At 42.4% G+C, this 17,760-nt stretch overlaps 1 protein-coding gene across 5 annotated transcripts in view; it reads right to left on the bottom strand.

The window, feature by feature from the left end:
• Nucleotides 1-17,760, bottom strand: part of SMARCC2 (SWI/SNF related BAF chromatin remodeling complex subunit C2) — an 86,176-nt gene that overhangs the window by 19,645 nt on the left and 48,771 nt on the right. For 4 of the 5 annotated variants that reach the window (XM_073663735.1, XM_073663734.1, XM_073663738.1 and 1 more), the window contains exons 11-23: nt 16,472-16,596; nt 16,049-16,108; nt 15,809-15,846; nt 14,922-15,052; nt 14,761-14,832; nt 12,926-13,039; nt 12,637-12,790; nt 12,126-12,242; nt 7,450-7,512; nt 7,108-7,366; nt 6,875-7,036; nt 6,751-6,789; nt 6,018-6,082 (exon numbers count right to left, since the gene is read on the bottom strand). In XM_073663735.1, the coding sequence (XP_073519836.1) occupies nt 6,018-6,082; nt 6,751-6,789; nt 6,875-7,036; nt 7,108-7,366; nt 7,450-7,512; nt 12,126-12,242; nt 12,637-12,790; nt 12,926-13,039; nt 14,761-14,832; nt 14,922-15,052; nt 15,809-15,846; nt 16,049-16,108; nt 16,472-16,596 (1,399 nt within the window). The remainder of the gene's footprint in view (nt 1-6,017; nt 6,083-6,750; nt 6,790-6,874; nt 7,037-7,107; nt 7,367-7,449; nt 7,513-12,125; nt 12,243-12,636; nt 12,791-12,925; nt 13,040-14,760; nt 14,833-14,921; nt 15,053-15,808; nt 15,847-16,048; nt 16,109-16,471; nt 16,597-17,760) is intronic. The other variant, XM_073663736.1, reaches the window with a different exon arrangement.

The raw sequence follows: 17,760 nt of genomic DNA on the forward strand, positions 1-17,760 counted from the left end.
CCAAGTGCTATAGTAGATATGTAAGGAAGAGCAAATTGGAAATCCCCTCTGACTCTCTGGTTAGAAGGGGCATGGGTGCAAACAGGTACGAGAGAGCAAACTGTGACCAAGGGATTGCCAAGTGTCGGCCGCAATAGCCAGATGATCTCAAGAATTCGCCACAAACCTCAGCACCTTGCGGTTTAGTCTGGATGCCATTAGATAGAAGTCTGCAGTGCCCCAACAAAGACAAATCTGGCTGAAAACTCCAGGATGAAGTGGCCAATCTCCTGCCGAGAACCTTTTGTGGCATAAAAAAAACCTTTGGCTTAATTGTCTACTAAAGGTTTGTGGCTCACTGGGGTCAACGGCACTCTGTTCTCTGCCCAATCCAAAATTCTTATGACCTTTGCCATGACTTGTTGACTCCGAGCTTCACCCTAATGGTTGACACATGCCACTGCAGAGGCACTGTTGGATTGAATCCAGACGGGCAGACCAAAAGCAAGTGCCCTGATAAGACAGAGGCGGAGTTAAAGGGGATATCCAGGACTTTGTAAAAAAAATAAATGTGCTGTTCTTAGCCAGCACAGAGCTACCACAGACCACGCCTGGCAGTGATTCAGCTGCCTCTGCTGACGTCAAGCTGACAGAGCAGCAGCTTCTTTTCTGCCCTACTCTGTCGACAGGGCGTGACTGCTGACATCATGCTGATTGACAGCCGGCTCCCCCAGTTAAGCAGCGGGGATCCGCTGTCAATCATAATGACCTAGTCAGTCCCGCCGTCGCAACACAGCAGAGCGGAAAAGTAGCCTCTGCTCTAGTAACGTGACATCAGTGGAAGCAATTGAATCACCGTCAGAAGTGATCTGTGACCGCTCTGTCCCGGTGAACAACGGTGCAGGACACAACAGGCAGGTAGATAGCAACTACCTGCCTGTTGGTGCTTTGGCCCTTTTTTTTTTTTTTTTTTTTCAAAGTCCCGGATATCCCCTTTAACCACCATCTGAGAGACGGACCTGCTAATCCAGGGAGAGAACAGACCTGTCCCAACAAGACAGTAGGGTGTTGTGCAAGGGTCTGTAATGAAAATGTGAGAAAGGAACCATCTTGAAAGCCACCACCATCTTGCCTAGGTTGCTCAAGCAGAGACGGAGGGAGTTTCTCACTGGTCGTCTCAATTATCAGATACCAGACTTAAGAACTAATCTCTTCTCATCCAGGAGAAAGACTCTCACCTGGACTGTGTTGAACAACAATCCCAGAAAATGTAAGCGTTGCGCCGGTACCAGAGAGGACTTCGCCCTGTTGAGAATCCTCCCAAAGCAAGATAAGACAATCTGCTCAAGACAATCTGTAGGCTCTCCAGGTTTTCCCAAGTAAGTGGGAGCTTTGATGAGAATGTTGCCAGGCAAAGGATAACCACAATCCCCCTGGTTCCATGACTGGGGCCAAGACCTTTATGAAAATTCTTGGTGCAGTGGCTAGGCCGAAGGGAAGAGCCACAAACTAAAAATGATCCTGGTTGAACACAAAGAGGAAAAAGCTATGGTGAGTCGGGTAAAAGGAACTGTGGAGGTATGCATCAAGAATGTCCAGAGAACAAAAACTTCCCGGGTTCTATGGAGGTGATGACGGAGAGCAGAGACTCAATTCTGAAGTGGCACAATCGGTCCTTCTTGTTCCATAGCACTAGGCCCAGGATGGGCCGCAGTGAGCTGTCCTTCTTGGGTATGATGAACAGAATTGAGTAGAAACCCTTGAAACCTTCAAAATCGGGACCGGCATAATGACCCCTGCCTGGAGAAGAGACATTATGGCCTGGCTGAAAATGGATCTTATGGGTGGGAATCCGGGGGGGTTAATGATCCAAAAAAATGGTCATGTGGGAGAGTGATAAACTCTATTTTGTAACCGGAGGAAATTACTTCTTTGACCCAGACATTGTGAACCACCCCTAGCCATGCGTCTAGGAAAAAAAGGTGACAAACACCCACCCGAGAGAAGTCCTCAAGTGCAGGTAGTCCATCACCCACTGGACTCTCTGTTGCCCTTAGTCCTAGAGGCACTGTCTCCTGGACAGCACGCAACCGAGGATAGCATAGGTTTGAAAGATGTCTCCTTCTTTCCTGGGGAGCCTGAGGTTTATCCTGGTGGTTAGGACCATCCGTCGATAGAAAATGATGAAAGGGATGGAACTGATGAGTCCCACATCTCAAAATGGGCGGCTCAACATTGACTGAAGGAGTAACATACTCCTGCCGCTGGTGGTGTCTGCAGTAATCTTGTCCAACGTGGTCCCACACAGGCAATAACCATGAAAATGAAGGCCTTTAAGGGACCTCTTGGAAGCGAGATCCACTTTTCATGCTATGAGCCACAGAGTGCAGCAGATGGCCACAATATTGCTCACTGCTTGGGCCGAACAGCTGGCCACATCAAAGGAGGCTGAAGAAATCGATTTATACTTGCCATCCTCAGCGATCTGGTTGGCCACATCCAAAACTCCACCCTAGGAGAACAGGAAAGAATGCCTTTCCAAATGCGCTTCGCCTGTGGTAACCACCTTAAAAACCCAAGTGGTACCAAATGCTGGGCACAGGACAGAGCCTGCAACTTCAAACGCTGACCTGGCCAAAGACTCAATACGTCTATCCGTAGGGTTTCTTAGCGCTCTAACTCTGCAAGTACCAGGGGCAGCAGAGGTCTTGGGTAATCGTTCCACAACCGTAAGAAAAGTCTGGGATTCCTTGATTAGCTCAGCTACCGAATGAGCTAAAGCCAAGTACCACGCAGGGCTGCGTGGGTCCCCTGAGGGCGCATCGGCAAAGGAGATGGGAGTGCACAAGCAGTAAGTATGCTACGGTTTGGTCTAAGGTGAAATTTGCACCTACAAGAGATGCAAACATAATAGCTAACAGACAGGCTGGGCCGTCGAGCGTGCATGGACTTCTCTGGACTTAGATATAATAAGAGACAGAGAAGACAAAACCTGATAATCATTCCAGGACAACATGCCTCGTGCTTCCTAGTCCAACCATGTCCCCACCGTAAACAGTAAGCTGTGGTGTGGGCGGGATTATAAAGCTCAACATCTGAACTAGCACCGTGGCTCAGTGGTTAGCACTGCAGTCTTGCAGCGCTGGGATCCTGTGTTTAAATCCCACCAAGGACGACATCTGCAAGGAGTTTGTATGTTCTCCCTGTGTTTGCGTGGGTTTCCTCTGGGTTCTCCGGTTTCCTCCCACACTCCAAAGACATACTGATAGGGAATTTAAATTGTGAGCCCCAATGGGGACAGTGCCCATAATGTCTGTAAAGCTCTGTGGAATTAATGACGCTATATAAGTGAGTAAAATAAATAAATAAATAAATAGAAATCTACAGCAGAGAAAATCGGGATTCTATCACAACTGCTGCATCCAGTAAGCTAAGTGATACATCGCTGTAATCATGGTCTCTGTCCCTACCTCATGCTGCTGTAACATTACATAGCAAAAACCTGCTGACAAATTCCATATTACACCTTCACAAACAGGCCATTTTCAGCTTTTTTATCCCCCGCCCCCTTCTTCCAAGAGCAATAAGTTTTTTTATTTTTCCGTCCACATAGCCGTGTGAGGGCTTATTTTTTGCTTGTACAGGGTGGGCCATTTATATGGATACACCTAAATTAAATGGGAATGGTTGGTGATATCAACTTCCTGTTTGAGGCACTTTAGTAGATGGGAGGGGGAAAACTTTTCCAGACGGATGGTGACCATGGGGGCCATTTTGAAGTCGGCCATTTTGGATCCAACTTTATTTTTTCCAATGGGAAGAGGGTCATGTGACACATCAAACTTATTGAGAATTTCATAAGAAAAACAATGGTGTGCTTGGTTTTAATGTAACTTTATTCTTTCATGAGTTTTTTACAAGTTTATGACCACTTATAAAATGTGTTCAAAGTGCTGCCCATTGTGTTGGATTGTCAATGCAACCCTCTTCTCCCACTCTTGATACACTGATAGCAACACCGCAGCAGAAATGCTAGCACGGGCTTCCAGTATCCATGGCAGACTTCAAAATGACTGTCATGGTCACCACCCATCTGGAAAAGTTTCCCCCTCCCATATACTAATGTGCCACAAACAGGAAGTTGATATCACCAACCATTCCCATTTAATTTAGGTGTATCCATATAAATGGCCCACCCTGTACTTTTGAATGACACCATTCATTTTATCATGTGATGCACTAGAAAGTGGGAACAAAATTCCAAGTGTGTTGAAATTGCAAAAAAAGAGCAATTCCACAATTGTTTGTGTTTTTTTATTTACCAGGTTCACTATATGGTAAAACTGACCTGACAATATTATTCTCTAGGTCAGTATGATTAGGAAATTTGTATTAAAAAATAAATAAATAATTTTTGCTTGTGTGACCATTTTCCAAGACCTGTAACGCTTACAATTTTTGGATATGGGGCTGTGTGAGGTCTTATTTTTTGTGCCTTGAGCTGATGTTTTTACTAATACCATTTTGAGGTAGATATGTTTTGATCGCCTCTTATTGCAATGCTGCGGCGGCCAAAAACCCGTACTTCTGGATTTTCGAGTTTTTTTCTCTCGTTACCCTGTTTACCGATCGGATTCATTTATTTTATATTTTGATAGATATGACTTTTACGAATGCAGCGTTACTAAATATGTGTATTTTTTTTGTTTCAATTTTAATGGGGGGAAAAAGGGGTGGTGATTTGAATTTGTGATTTATTTTTTCATATATTTTTTTTCACTTTTTACTTAGCTTGTTAGTCCCCTTAGGGGACTTGAAGCTGCGATCGTCTGATCGCTTGTGCATCAGCACTGTTATGTAGAGCTAAAATCACGATCTCCTATGAATGCTAGCTAAATGTAGTGACAGGCATGAGGGTCGTTAGCTGTCATGGCAACCCATTGGCGCCCCGCGATCGTGTCATGGGCGTGCCGATAGGCGGGTGGAAGGACACAACCCCCTGCCAGGGTGTGCTAAATGCTGCTGTCAAGAGATTGACAGTGGAATTTAACAGGTTAAATCAGATTAAATCAGCCATGCTTTGCTGGGAAAGATGTGGGCTCAGCGTGCGAATCTGTGTTATAGTCAGGAACACGACTTTTGACATACATATACATCAAAGGTCGTGAAGGGCTTAATGGGTATTCCAGCCAGAAGTATTTATCACTCATCCACTAAAAAGCTGATAAATGCTAGACAGTGGGGATCTTAAAACTGGGCTTTTTTGTCAGTGCTATAGACTTTAAAAAGAGAAGCAGTGCATGACCACTCACCATTCAAACTCCTTTTTTGGGTTCTTAGTGGCTAGGATACCCTATTTTGGCAAATTATGGGCATCCAGTTGGCAGATGTCAACCAATCACACATGTAAACCCTTCTGACTGGAATACCCCATTACGTATGCTAGTAAGCTCAAATGACAGTTGTCCCATAAAATCATAAAATGAAAGCCATGCTCCAACTCACTTGTAGTGTCTCTGCAATATTCAAGATTTGTCTATTCTCAGTTCAGATGAGCAGTGAATGTTAGTGTACAGAGTCAGAGCAGAATACGCTGACCTCTGTAACTATTTACCAACAGTAGATACATGAAACAAAGGGGTTCACATACCCGGTCACCATATAGTAAGTAGGATTGAGTGAGCGTGCTCGTTCAACCCTTTAAACAATTACGCTCGGGTACTCGCCGAATAGCTTTGGCGTGCTCAGCATCTCTGTTTGAGCCACCGCAGCTGCATGCATTGCGGTTATTAGACAGCTGTGACACATGCAGGGATTGCCTAACAAACAGGCAATCCCTGCATGTGTCACAGCTATCTAACAGCTGCGACACATGCAGCCTCGGTGGCTCAAACAGAGATGCCGAGCATGCCGAAACTACTCGGCAAGCAACCGAGCGTGCTCGTTTAAAGGGTTAAACGAGCACGCTTGCTCAACACTAATAGTAAGTTATCACCACTAAAGAACAATAGTATTGTCTGTGTCATGTGGGATTTTACCTTTGGCTCTTTTTTTTCTTCTGCAGGCTGTGGTTCAGGAGGCGGCTCTTCTGTACTGATCTCCTCTGGGGAAGAAACATTGTTGTCAGTGCTGGAAATTAAAGAACATTTATAAAGGCAGAATGCAATGAAAACATCTCCATGGGAAAAATACTTCATCCTGTTACCCTATTCTTAGTTTACCCATCAGACATGGTGGAGCAACACAATGCAGGGAATTGTAGATCCCACCCTTTATGCAGGTGCCATTGGCAAGAAACAATGGTTACTTATGTCAGCCTGGAATGTGACGATGCCCTGCAGACACAGGCAGCCATCATGCAGTGACAGTGAAGGAGGAGCAGGTCTGCTTCTAAGTGCCTTGTATTAGTCTCACCTTTAAATACAGAATACGTGTTGCTGTAATACCATCTATATTACTGGGGTTCCACAATGATATATGCTCCCCTGCAATAGTTGGGTTAGCAATTGTAAATGGATCTACTGCATGTGCAACTGCTCAGTATGCGGAGGGGTGTTCGGGGGCACTGTCAACTTCAAAGTAACTTATAATCACTCCCTACAGATTATGAGGATGCATGCAAGATGTTAAGTCAATGGTTACATGGCCCTCAATTGCATCTCTGCTAAATATCACACAGCTAAGGGATCTCCTAGAAAGTCATGAAGGAGTACTATGACTTGCATCCCATTGTAATAAAATGAACAGTTGGCAAACAAGGGGCCCACATACTGTTTTTGCACAAAGGCCCTCTGCTTTCTGTGTCCGCTCCTGAGTGAAAGAGTACATGGGTCAGTGCTGTTTGCTCTTACTGTCACATAACAGTATCATTTTCAGCAAAGACAACAAAACTCACCTATCCGGTCATTTTCTTCACAGTTCGTGCCAGCAATACCACTGCTCTCAAGTCCATAACTAGGATCAGCTTTACCCGTCATTTTGGCTGCATCTTCAACTTTGCGAACATGAGCTTCCACCAATGCTGTAGGAACTTCTTCCTTCATCTTGGAAAACTCATCTGTTAGGAGATTGCATAAACCTTAGTAATATTTCTACTCCATCTAAATTACCTCATTACAAAGAACTTACCAAGAGCCGATTTGGCAGCAGCAGATGCCACACGAGGGTCCACCACAGATGCTAGGAAAGCTACTGTGCTCATGACTGGGTTACCAGACTGGCTGAATGGTATAGGATGATAGGCCAGAGGCCCAAGAGATGCCTCAGAGTCCTCCAAATAGGGGTCCTCAATGGGCAGCCGCAGAAAGTGTAAGATACATTCATCTTGAGTCCGGCTGCCAACATGTTCAGACACTTTGTTCCAGTCGTCTTTGTACATTTCTAGAGCCTAGAATGTAATTTAAAAGCTCAGGCTTATAAAACATCACAAAGAAGTATGGCCTTATATTTTGAGTGACTGTCATATATCACCTCCAGAAGTAGAAGAGTCTCTTGTTCTGTCCACTCTCTCGTTGCACTTGCAGCAGATTTACTCTATAAAACAATGAAAGCTGTTACCTGAGAATGTCCGGTAAATAATGAGGACTTCATACATTTGTGCAAGCAGGGCTGTGCTGTAATGTATAATATATACAGTTCTTCCATTGGTGCATTGAGCGGTACGCTGCAGGTGCTTGCCATAAAATGCTTTGTAATGTATAGTACCAAGCAAAATGACAGTGTTATATAATATAATAAAACTTCTATTTTAGGAATTAAAATGGGTCTATAATGTGACAATACCAATAGGATACACCAATCAAACACATGCTGATAAAAAAGCAACAACCAGACCTAAAGCTTGTTAGGACATAAGAATATTTTAGACTACACTTTCTATGTATTTATTAGGCTAGGGTCACACCACCATACTTTCTCTCACCAGAGAGAATTGGGCTGATTATGCTAATCAGAGTTTGATCATATTGTGATCCAATTTACTTGGATGTGGAGAAGATGAAAAAAAACATGTCTCCATCCTCTACATTCGGTCAGTCTGTGAAAATCTGACCACGGTCAGATGTCATCAGAGTGCAGGCCGATTTTCTCCATTGACTTGCATTTCTGAGTGTGATTAAAGTATCGGATGCAAATCAAGCATGCTGCGATTTTTTTCCTTAGACTCTGTCATGTGCACAGCCCCATAGAGTAACATTGGTCTGAATGCAACCAGTGTTATGCTTATGGTCGTCTGCACGAGTTCTTAACCACTTCGCGCCAGAGCCTGTTTTTGCCTTCGTGACCGGGCCAATTTTTTCAATTCTGACCACTGTCACTTTATGAAGTAATTACTCTGGAACGCTTCAACGTATTCCCCTGATTCTGAGACTGTTTTTTCATGACATATTGTACTTCATGATAGTGGTAAAATTTCTTCCATATAACTTGCGTTTATTTGTGAAAAAATCGGAAATTTGGCGAAAATTTAGAAAATTTACAAAAACATTTTTTTAGGGACCACATCATATTTGAAGTCACTTTGAGGGGTCTTTATGACAGAAAATACCCAAAATTGACACCATACTAAAAACTGCACCCCTCAAGGTGCTCAAAACCACATTCAAGAACTTTATTAACCCTTCAGGTGCTTCACAGGAATTTTTGGAATGTGGAAAAAAAAAATTAACATTTAACTTTTTTCACAAAAATGTTACTTTAGACCCAATTTTTTTTATTTTCACAGGGGTAACAGGAAAAAATGGACCCCAAATTTTTTTGTGCAATTTCTCTTGAGCGTGCTGATACCCCATATGTGAGGGAAAACCACTGTTTGGGCGCACTGCAGGGTTCGGAAGGGAAGGAGCGCCATTAGACTTTTTGAATGTAAAATTTGTCTGAATAATTAGCAGACGCCATGTTGCGTTTGGAGAGCTCCTGATGTGCCTAAACAGTGGAAACCCCCCACACCATTTTGGAAACTAGACCCCTTAGGGAACTTATCTAGATGTGTGGTGAGCACCTTGAACCCCAAGGTGCTTCACAGAAGTTTATAATATTGAGCTGTAAAAATAAAATTTTCACATTTTTCCCACAAAAAATCTTTTTCATTCTCTAATTTTGTATTATCATAAGGGTAACAGGATAAATTGCACCATGAAGTTTGTTGTGCAATTTCTCCTGAACACGCTGATACCCCATATGTGAGGGAAAACCACTGTTTGGGCACACGGCAGGGTTTGAAAGGGAAGGAGCGCCATTTGACTTTTTGAATGTAAAATTTGTTTGAATAATTAGCGGACGCCATGTCACATTTGTGGAGCCCCTAATGTGTCTAAACAGCGGAAACCCCCCACAAGTGCCACCATTTTGGAAACTAGACCCCTTAGGGAACTTATCTAGATGTGTGGTGAGCACCTTGCACCCCCAGCTGCTTCACAGAAGTTTATAATATTGAGCCGTGAAAATAAAATTTTCACATTTTTCCCATAAAAAATGTTTTTCATCCCCTAATTTTGCATTATCATAAGGATAAACGGAGAAATTGCACCATGAAATTTGTTGTACAATTTCTCCTGAGTACGCCGATACCCCATATGTGGGGGAAAACCACTGCTTTGGTGTACGGCAAGGTTCGAAAGAGAAAGGAGCGCTATGTTGGCTGGGATAGGCAGCAGACACCATGTCACATTTGAAGAGTCGCTGACATGCCAAAACAGCAGAAACCTCCACAAATGACCCCATTTTGTAAACTACACCTCTCAAGGAATTGATCTAGGGAAGTAGTGAGTATTTTTTAATTTTTAAATTTATACCATTGGGCAGTGAAAAAATCATAATTATATTTTTACCACAAAAAAATGTTTTACCCTCAGATTTTACATTTTCAAACAGGGCAATGGGTAAAAATGGTGCCAAAATGTGTCACACAATTTCTTCTAAAAGTGTCAATACCCCATATGTGGCTGTATCGTACCGCTTAGCCATACGGTGAGATCTGGGGGGGACGGAGCGCTATTTGACAATTGGAGAACAAATTATTGTAGAATAGGCATTTGGATTTGGGAGCACAAAATTTTCTGAATTTCTTTTGGGGGGCAAGGGTCATTTTGCTTTTCCAGAGCCTTTCTGCTACCAGTAACTTGGAAGTCCCTTATATTTTTAACAGATGACGGACCTGAGTGGGGACTAGCTTTTTTTGAGGACTGAGTTGAAGCTTTTATTGGGAACATTTTACGTAACATTTATCCGGCGCTCTAGGCTGAGCACTTACATCGGGGTTTCCATCTAAATTTCCAAGTGATGTAATTCAGATGAAACCCCTGCAGGATCCATTCACTGTAATGAGGCAGCAGAGTTACTCTGGACACCGTCTGGCCTCTGTGTAGCGGTGTCCTTTTTTTCAGAAGTGCACAAAACTGTGGCCAACCGCACTTTTATGCACGCCTAAAACAAATGACACCGTGGGATCCCAGGCTAGACGGCGTCCACAGTGGCCTATATCTGTCTCATTACAGGGAATCTTCCGTCATGGGTTCCGGCTGAATCATGTATTTCAGAGATTTACACGGAAACTCTGGTGTAAGTGCTCAGCGCAGAGCACAGGATAAATGTGGGCAGAGCCTTACTGGGATCTTTGGGGACATAATAAACAAATCAGTAGCAGGTGAAGAATTGGTTTTATTTATTTTTTACGCCGTTCCTAGTGTGATATAACTGATTAGATTACTTTATTCTTCGGGTCGGTGTGATTACAGAGATACCAGATTGATATCGGGTTTTTATGACTGACAGCTGTCACACACTAAAAGACGCTTTTTTTGCAAAATCTAGTTTTTGCATCACCATATTTTGAGAGCTATAATTTTTCCATATTTCGGCCGACAGAGTCATGTGACGGCTTGTTTTTTGCGGGACGAGTTGACATTTTTATTGGTACCATTTTTGGGGACGTGACATTTTTTGATCGCTTTCTATTCCGTTTTTTGGGAAGTAAAATTAACAAAAACAAACAATTCAGGAATTGTTTTTTGAGTTTTTTTTTTATGCCGTTCTGCGTGTGGTAAAAGTGATCAGGCAGTGTTATTCTTCGGGTCAGTACGTTTACAGCGATACTACACTTACTGTATTTTTTTTATGTTTTGGCGCTTTTACACAATAAAACTATTTTATAGAAAAAAATATTTTTTTTGCATTGCTTTATTCTGAGCGCTATAACTTTTTTATTTTTCGGCTGATGGAGCTGTATGGCGGCTTTTTTTTTGCGTAACAAGATGACGTTTTCAGTGGTACCATTTTTATTTCTATTTTGTTTTTTGATCGCATTTTTTTCCACTTTTTGTTTGGCAATATGATGAAAAAGCATATTTTTTTGCTCCGTTTTTTATTTATTTTTATTACGGTGTGCACAGAAGGAGTTAATTAGTGTGACAGTTTTATAGCTCGGGTTGTTTCGGACGCGGCGATACCAAATATGTGTACTTTTTTTGGTTTTGTAAAAATATACGGATTTATTGGTTTAATATTTTATTTATTTATTTTTATTTATTTTGTGATTTTTTTATTAATAGTTTAAAAACTTTTTTTTTTACTTTTTTTCACATTTTTTCTTTCTTAGTCCCTGTATGGGACATTAATTTTTATTTTTCTGATCTCTGATCTCATGTAATGTAATAGACATATATTACATTACATGAGATCTTCCCTGACTGTTTCAGTCAGTCTCCTGTCTGGCTACAGCTGCAGCTGAGCCAGACAGGACACCATATATGGCAGAGCTGGAGTCGGTCATGTGACCTCCAGCTGCCATAGCAACCCCAGGTCCTGGAAGGACTCGGAGGTCTTCGGAGAGGTAAGTTGACGACCCCCTCTCCTCCTGCTGTCTCCTATATGCCGCGATCACAATAGATCACAGCATATAGAAGACAGCTAAGGGTTAACATCACTGGGACCTGATCTAATCAGGTCCCGATGATGTCCCCTGTCAGAGCTAACGCTCTGCACCGGAATCGCAGCGCTTGCAGGACCCTGGGGGTCCTTAGCGCTGCGAGACCACCCACCGTTTTTAAACGTCGGCGCTGCACAGAGCCCGGCAAGCGCCGACGTTTATCTACAGTGGGCGGTCGGGAACCGGTTAAAGTAAGACTTATATGGCTGAACTGTCAGCTTACCTTGGAGGTGGTGTTCTTCTTACTGTACATATCGGTTCGAAGCCCAAAGTTTTGTAGGTCAGTTGGTTTTTCTTTATTTTTGTCAGGGAAATTCAGCATCTGTTGTGACGCAGGGGTCTGGAGAAGAAAAGATGAGAAGCAAAGTATAATGAGGGGGTTTTAAGATGAGGGGGTTAACAGAAGTCACAATGCTCAGCCGGATCGGTCATGTGGCAAACCCTATTGACATAATGGGGTCCATCAGGCTCCACTAAGACATCTGTAGTTCCGGCAGGAAAAACAGTGCTGCAGGTAAACCAGAATCTGTTACAGAGACTCTGAAGCATGTGTGAACAGAGCCTGAGATATACCAGTTATTTATGCCTTCAAGTTATAATGATAATGTAACAGACGGATAAACTAATGTCAGAAAGGTCCAACAAGTTCAACTAATGTCTTTTTTTCAACCTATGTAACCTTATTTCCATACAAAAAATACAACTAGATATGATGCTACAAAGGGGAAATTCACCTGTGGTGTTTTGGGTTGCAGTGGTACCAACCCTGATGGGGTGTCAGCTAAAACATGGAAATGAGAAGTAGGTGGTGGTCCCATGGGTGTAGGGCGACTCTCAGCATCAACCTGATAGTTGATTAGACCCCACTGCTCCAAGAAAGCATGAACCCTGCAACAATCAAGAATAAAATAAAAAATTCTCTAGTCACATACTACCAATAGCCAAAAAAGGGTTGCATATAAATTGCAACTTTCATCGCTGCTCTTTAGCCCTTTTAGCATTAGTACCACCTGTCACTCGCACCTCATAATAGCACAGACATCCCCTGCCAAGTTGCGGCGGCACGCTGTTGAAGTAAGGTATTCCTGAGGATTGAGCCGATAGGTGTCAATCATGAAGTTTCGATATGCTAAATATCTAGTGAAGAGAAAATACCGCGTCTCAATGTTCACATACCGAATTGTTACATGCACAAAAAATAAACATTAGGCATTCATTCTTCAAAACTTAAGAGATTAGCACCTTAAAGGGAACCTGTCAAATTGTAAATACTCTCCCGTTTGTGGACAATGAGCTGAGCAGATAGTCGGCTTTGTCTGTTTAGTGGACAGTGTGAACATGCACCTACACGCTGCATGTACACCAACTTATATTCCAGTTCATTTCGTTCAGGTTTTTGCTCTCTGTGCTGGTAAGGGCCTGGCCTCCCTTCTCCTTGAGCTGGACATGGCTGGGTGTCCATTAGTCGTGGTGACGGTCCTGCTCGACCCTTATTCACATTCACGTCATTTGACATATGGTAAGGTTTTAATACTAGCGGTTAGGACCATTCCTAATAGGGTCACCTTGACGTGGTGGGATGGCTTTTACGTTTTTTTGATCAAAATCACGTTTACTAAGTACCCTATGTTATTTTCATGCACTATTGCTATTTATTTACTGCAGGGTATTTGCTCATTTTGTTTTTATCTTAGGATTAAATTGATATATAGGTATGAGGAAAACAATGCAACTTAACTTCTATTTCCTTCTCTTTCTATGCTAAGGAGTTAGGGGGGGGGGACAGTCTCTCTAATCCATTAAAAAATAGCCATCAGTCAGAAAAGCTGTTAATATCGGTATAAGACCACCTACTGGGCTCCTAAACCTTTCCCCAAAAAAGTATATATTACTCGGCTCAGTTTTTCCTGCTCTATAACATGATGTCTGCAGTTTGGAATCTAAATTCAATCTGACAGGTTTTCTTTAAAGGTTCATTCCCATCTTCATAAATGGGTATTGTTGGATAGTGCTTATAAATTCTAGCAATTTACTACTTATTACATTTTTCAGCCATTTGAGACATTAATACTTATCTTTTCTTTAGAACTCGTTGCCTTGGAGACCGACCACTGCGGCTAGACAACAAAACATACCCTGTTGTTAAACAGTGTTTACAAGCTCTTTTCTCTTGAGCTTATAAACACTGTTTTGAAGCGGGCTGGGATCGCTGAAGTGTGTTGTTACCTCCTAATCTTTTACTTCCCAAGCTTCAGCTAACTGCTTACAAGCTAGATAGCAGTGGTGGTCGATCTCCAAGGCAACGAGCTGTAAACAAAAGGAAAAATTAAGTGTTAATGGGGTTTGTCCAGCGAAAACAAGCTATCACTTAATCACATGACAGGGTATAAGTTGTTGATTGATGTGTGTCCCACTGCTAATCCCACATCGATGGGCAAAATGGGGAATTTTTATTGTAATAATGAAAAGCAGTGGCAGGGTGTCGCCGCACCATTTATTCTCTATGGGGCTGCAGGAAAAAAACGAGCACAGCGCATGCAGCCCCACTGGGGACGAATGAAGCAGCGTTTGAGAGTGTCCACTCCAATGTGTATAAAAGCTCCCCGTTCTACCAATTGGTGCAGGGCCCAGCTGTTGGACCCCACCGACTTGTAGATAGTTGACAACTTGTTTTCACTGGACAACCCCTTTAATATCTTAAGAACGGCTATAAATTTTAAGAAGCAGTAACTTGCGGAAGTGCTTGTTTTTACTATCTGACAATATCCATCTACGGGAATAACGATTTAGATGAGCAGTTAATAGAAATGAAAAAAAACTGGGCCAAGAACAATAGCATACAATTAGGTAGCACTCACATCTCCGGCGTTTTAGACTTGTTCTTGCCATTGAAAAACTCAGGTAGTGCTCTTCGCTCAATAGCATGTACACTGCAGAAGAAATTCCAATGAAAGGCAAAAATGAAACGCATTGTGATAAAATTATATATAGAAATAAAAATGAAACACCCTTTTGTTACCTATTATAATCAAACCATGCAGCATAGCTGGGGATGATAATGTGGTGTGTTTGTTCAGTTACATTATCTTCATGAAGATCAGAGGTCTTCACTTGTTCACTTTTGATCCCTGTAGGGCTCTCTTCTTCTTCCTAGGAGGAAGAAGAAAAAAAAGCATGCTCAGGCCTTGTTTACACGGGTCTGGTCCTGCCAAAATAGGAAAGAGATCCAGCTACATGGAGAAGTTTGAGTGCTTAGATATATTTGCATTTTTTATAGCTAAAAATGTTATCATAAATGCAACTTTTAAAGCCCACCATCCCAGTTTTCATTTTGGGCTGTGTATTCCCATGATATGCCGATATGCTTTATGTCAGTTATTATAGTGATTTACACTATACTTCTATTGTTCGTACGAAGTTCAAGCCTCTATGCTCATAGTTCACAACATTAAACTAGAAGGGTAGATATAAAATTTATTTTGAAATGACTGAATGTTACTGAATAGTAGAAAAATTATAAACTGAAATAAGCAAGTTCATAAACAGTTGTTTCAGGCCACTTTTAAACAATGAAATCCACAGCAGAATGCACCACGTAGATTGACTCCTCTGAAGTTCAGTGCAGTTAATCTGTGGCTTTTCAGCACAAAATCTGCCATTATTCAATGTAGATTTTTTTTAATCATGAGAATAAAACAAAAAAAGAAAACTAATTTTACATGCATTTCCAGCAGTATTACTTAAGATTCTGAGCAGATTTGACAACAAAGATATATATATCATGTATTTTGAGTGTTCATACATTTTTAAGCTTTGTTCTCCTTTGTACCAGGGGATCGAGCCAAAAAGGCAACATTAAAAGTAGCAGCAGAGTAATGTCAAAATGTCAACTTGTGTAACACGGACCTTAGTGATAGCATCCATACTCTCATCTTCCTGTTCATCTGTTAGGAAAAATATATATATAAAAGGTGATAGTATTAATGGTATTGTTGCTCTGAGCTAACAGATTGTTGCTTATATATCTTTTTAGTAAAGGTAAAATAATGAATTACTTAATTAAGTGCTCAGACTGGTTAACATAAGATGCTAAAAAATATTTGACTTAAAGACTATCGAAATCAGAAAAGTAGTGTACAAACTCACCTAGGTCAGTCACTGTGCCACCTTTCACTGGGGCAGATTCAGAATCTTTCTTGGTATTAACTAGAAAAAGAAGAAATACATATCTGTGGGTAATATTATATACTCCAAGAATATATCTTATTTTGGGACTATACATTGAACTTTTTATCCTGTTTAATAGTCGCAGTTAGGGAAGCCCAGGAGTGTCAGCTTCCGACAGGACTGGACAGACCGCTCAGAAGCTGCACAGTTCTCCCTCTGATCAGCAATGATCAATGCAGACCAACGTGAGGCGCTAAGCACAATCTGCATATCATATGAGAGCTAGATGTGAAAAACACTGGCAGAACATGGATGTAAGAAACTAACTTCTGAATGAGGCCTTATACATGTAGTCAGTTGACAAATTTTATATACAGATACATGTAACAAAAAGAAAAATACCCGTTTTTGGGAGTGTAACTTCTTCTACATTAGGCACTGGGGATGGCTCATCCATATCTTTTGTCAGATCCTCTTGTTCTTCCTCCCGATGACCCCTTTTTGACTTGTTATAAGGTGTAGATGGTCTATAAAGTACAGGTATATAAAGTTATAGGAATTAAACACAAATGCTGTTAAAGGGTTATTGCCATCTCAGGATATGCCATACACGGCTGATAGATTTGGGCCTCACTTCAGGGACTCGTATCTATTCAGAGTATGGGCCTAATAACAAGCCATCGGGAATGGAGAGGTGGCTAAACATGTGAGGCTCAATTCAATCACTTCTATGGTAGTTCCAAAAAGAGGGATTTTTGGGTACTCACCGTAAAATCTCTTTCTTGGAGCCTTCATTGGGGGACACAGGACCATGGGTGTATGCTGCTGTCGCTAGGAGGTTGACACTATGCAAAAAAAAGGAAAATAGCTCCTCCTCCGCAGTATGCACCCGCCTACAGGCACCAAGCTCACCAGTTAGTGGCTAGAGCAGTAGGAGAAGCACAATAAAAACCAACTATGTAATGCCCAATGGGGCACAACTGTGAAAAACTAAATGAGATGCCCAACAGGGCCAACAGGACATAGGTCCAAACACAGGGAGGGTGCTGTGTCCCCCAATGAAGGCTCCAAGAAAGAGATTTTACGGTGAGTACCCAAAAATCCCTCTTTCTTTATCGCTTCATTGGGGGACACAGGACCATGGGACGTCCCAAAGCAGTCCCTTGGGTGGGAGAACAGAAGATAGTCACAGACTAGGTCAGACTTCGGCAACTGCCGCCTGCAGGACCTTCCGTCCAAGACTGGCATCAGCCGAAGAATAAGTGTGGACCTTGTAAAACCTTGAAAAGGTGTGAAGAGAAGACCACGTTGCGGCCTTGCAGATTTGAGAGGCCGAAGCCTGATGGCGAACCGCCCAAGAGGCCCCCACCGCCCTGGTGGAGTGAGCCCTTACTCCGGGAGGGGGAAGTTTGCCCGAGATGCGATGTGGCTCCAAGATGGTCGAACGTATCCAACGGGCGATGGTTGACTTGGAAGCAGGGAGACCCTTGCGATGCCCCTCAGGGATGACAAAAAGGGCATCCGAGCGCCGAAGGGAGGCCGTTCTGGAAAGGTACACACGTAGAGCTCTGACCAGGTCCAGTTTGTGCAGAGACTTCTCCCGTGGATGCACTGGAGCAGGGCAAAAGGAAGGCAAAACGATGTGCTCATTAATGTGAAAAGCGGAAACCACTTTTGGCAAAAAGGAAGGC

The sequence above is a fragment of the Phyllobates terribilis genome, unplaced genomic scaffold (genome assembly GCF_046119375.1).
Source record: "Phyllobates terribilis strain yellow unplaced genomic scaffold, ASM4611937v1 Scaffold_2__4_contigs__length_985480577, whole genome shotgun sequence".
Taxonomy (NCBI): domain Eukaryota; kingdom Metazoa; phylum Chordata; class Amphibia; order Anura; family Dendrobatidae; genus Phyllobates; species Phyllobates terribilis.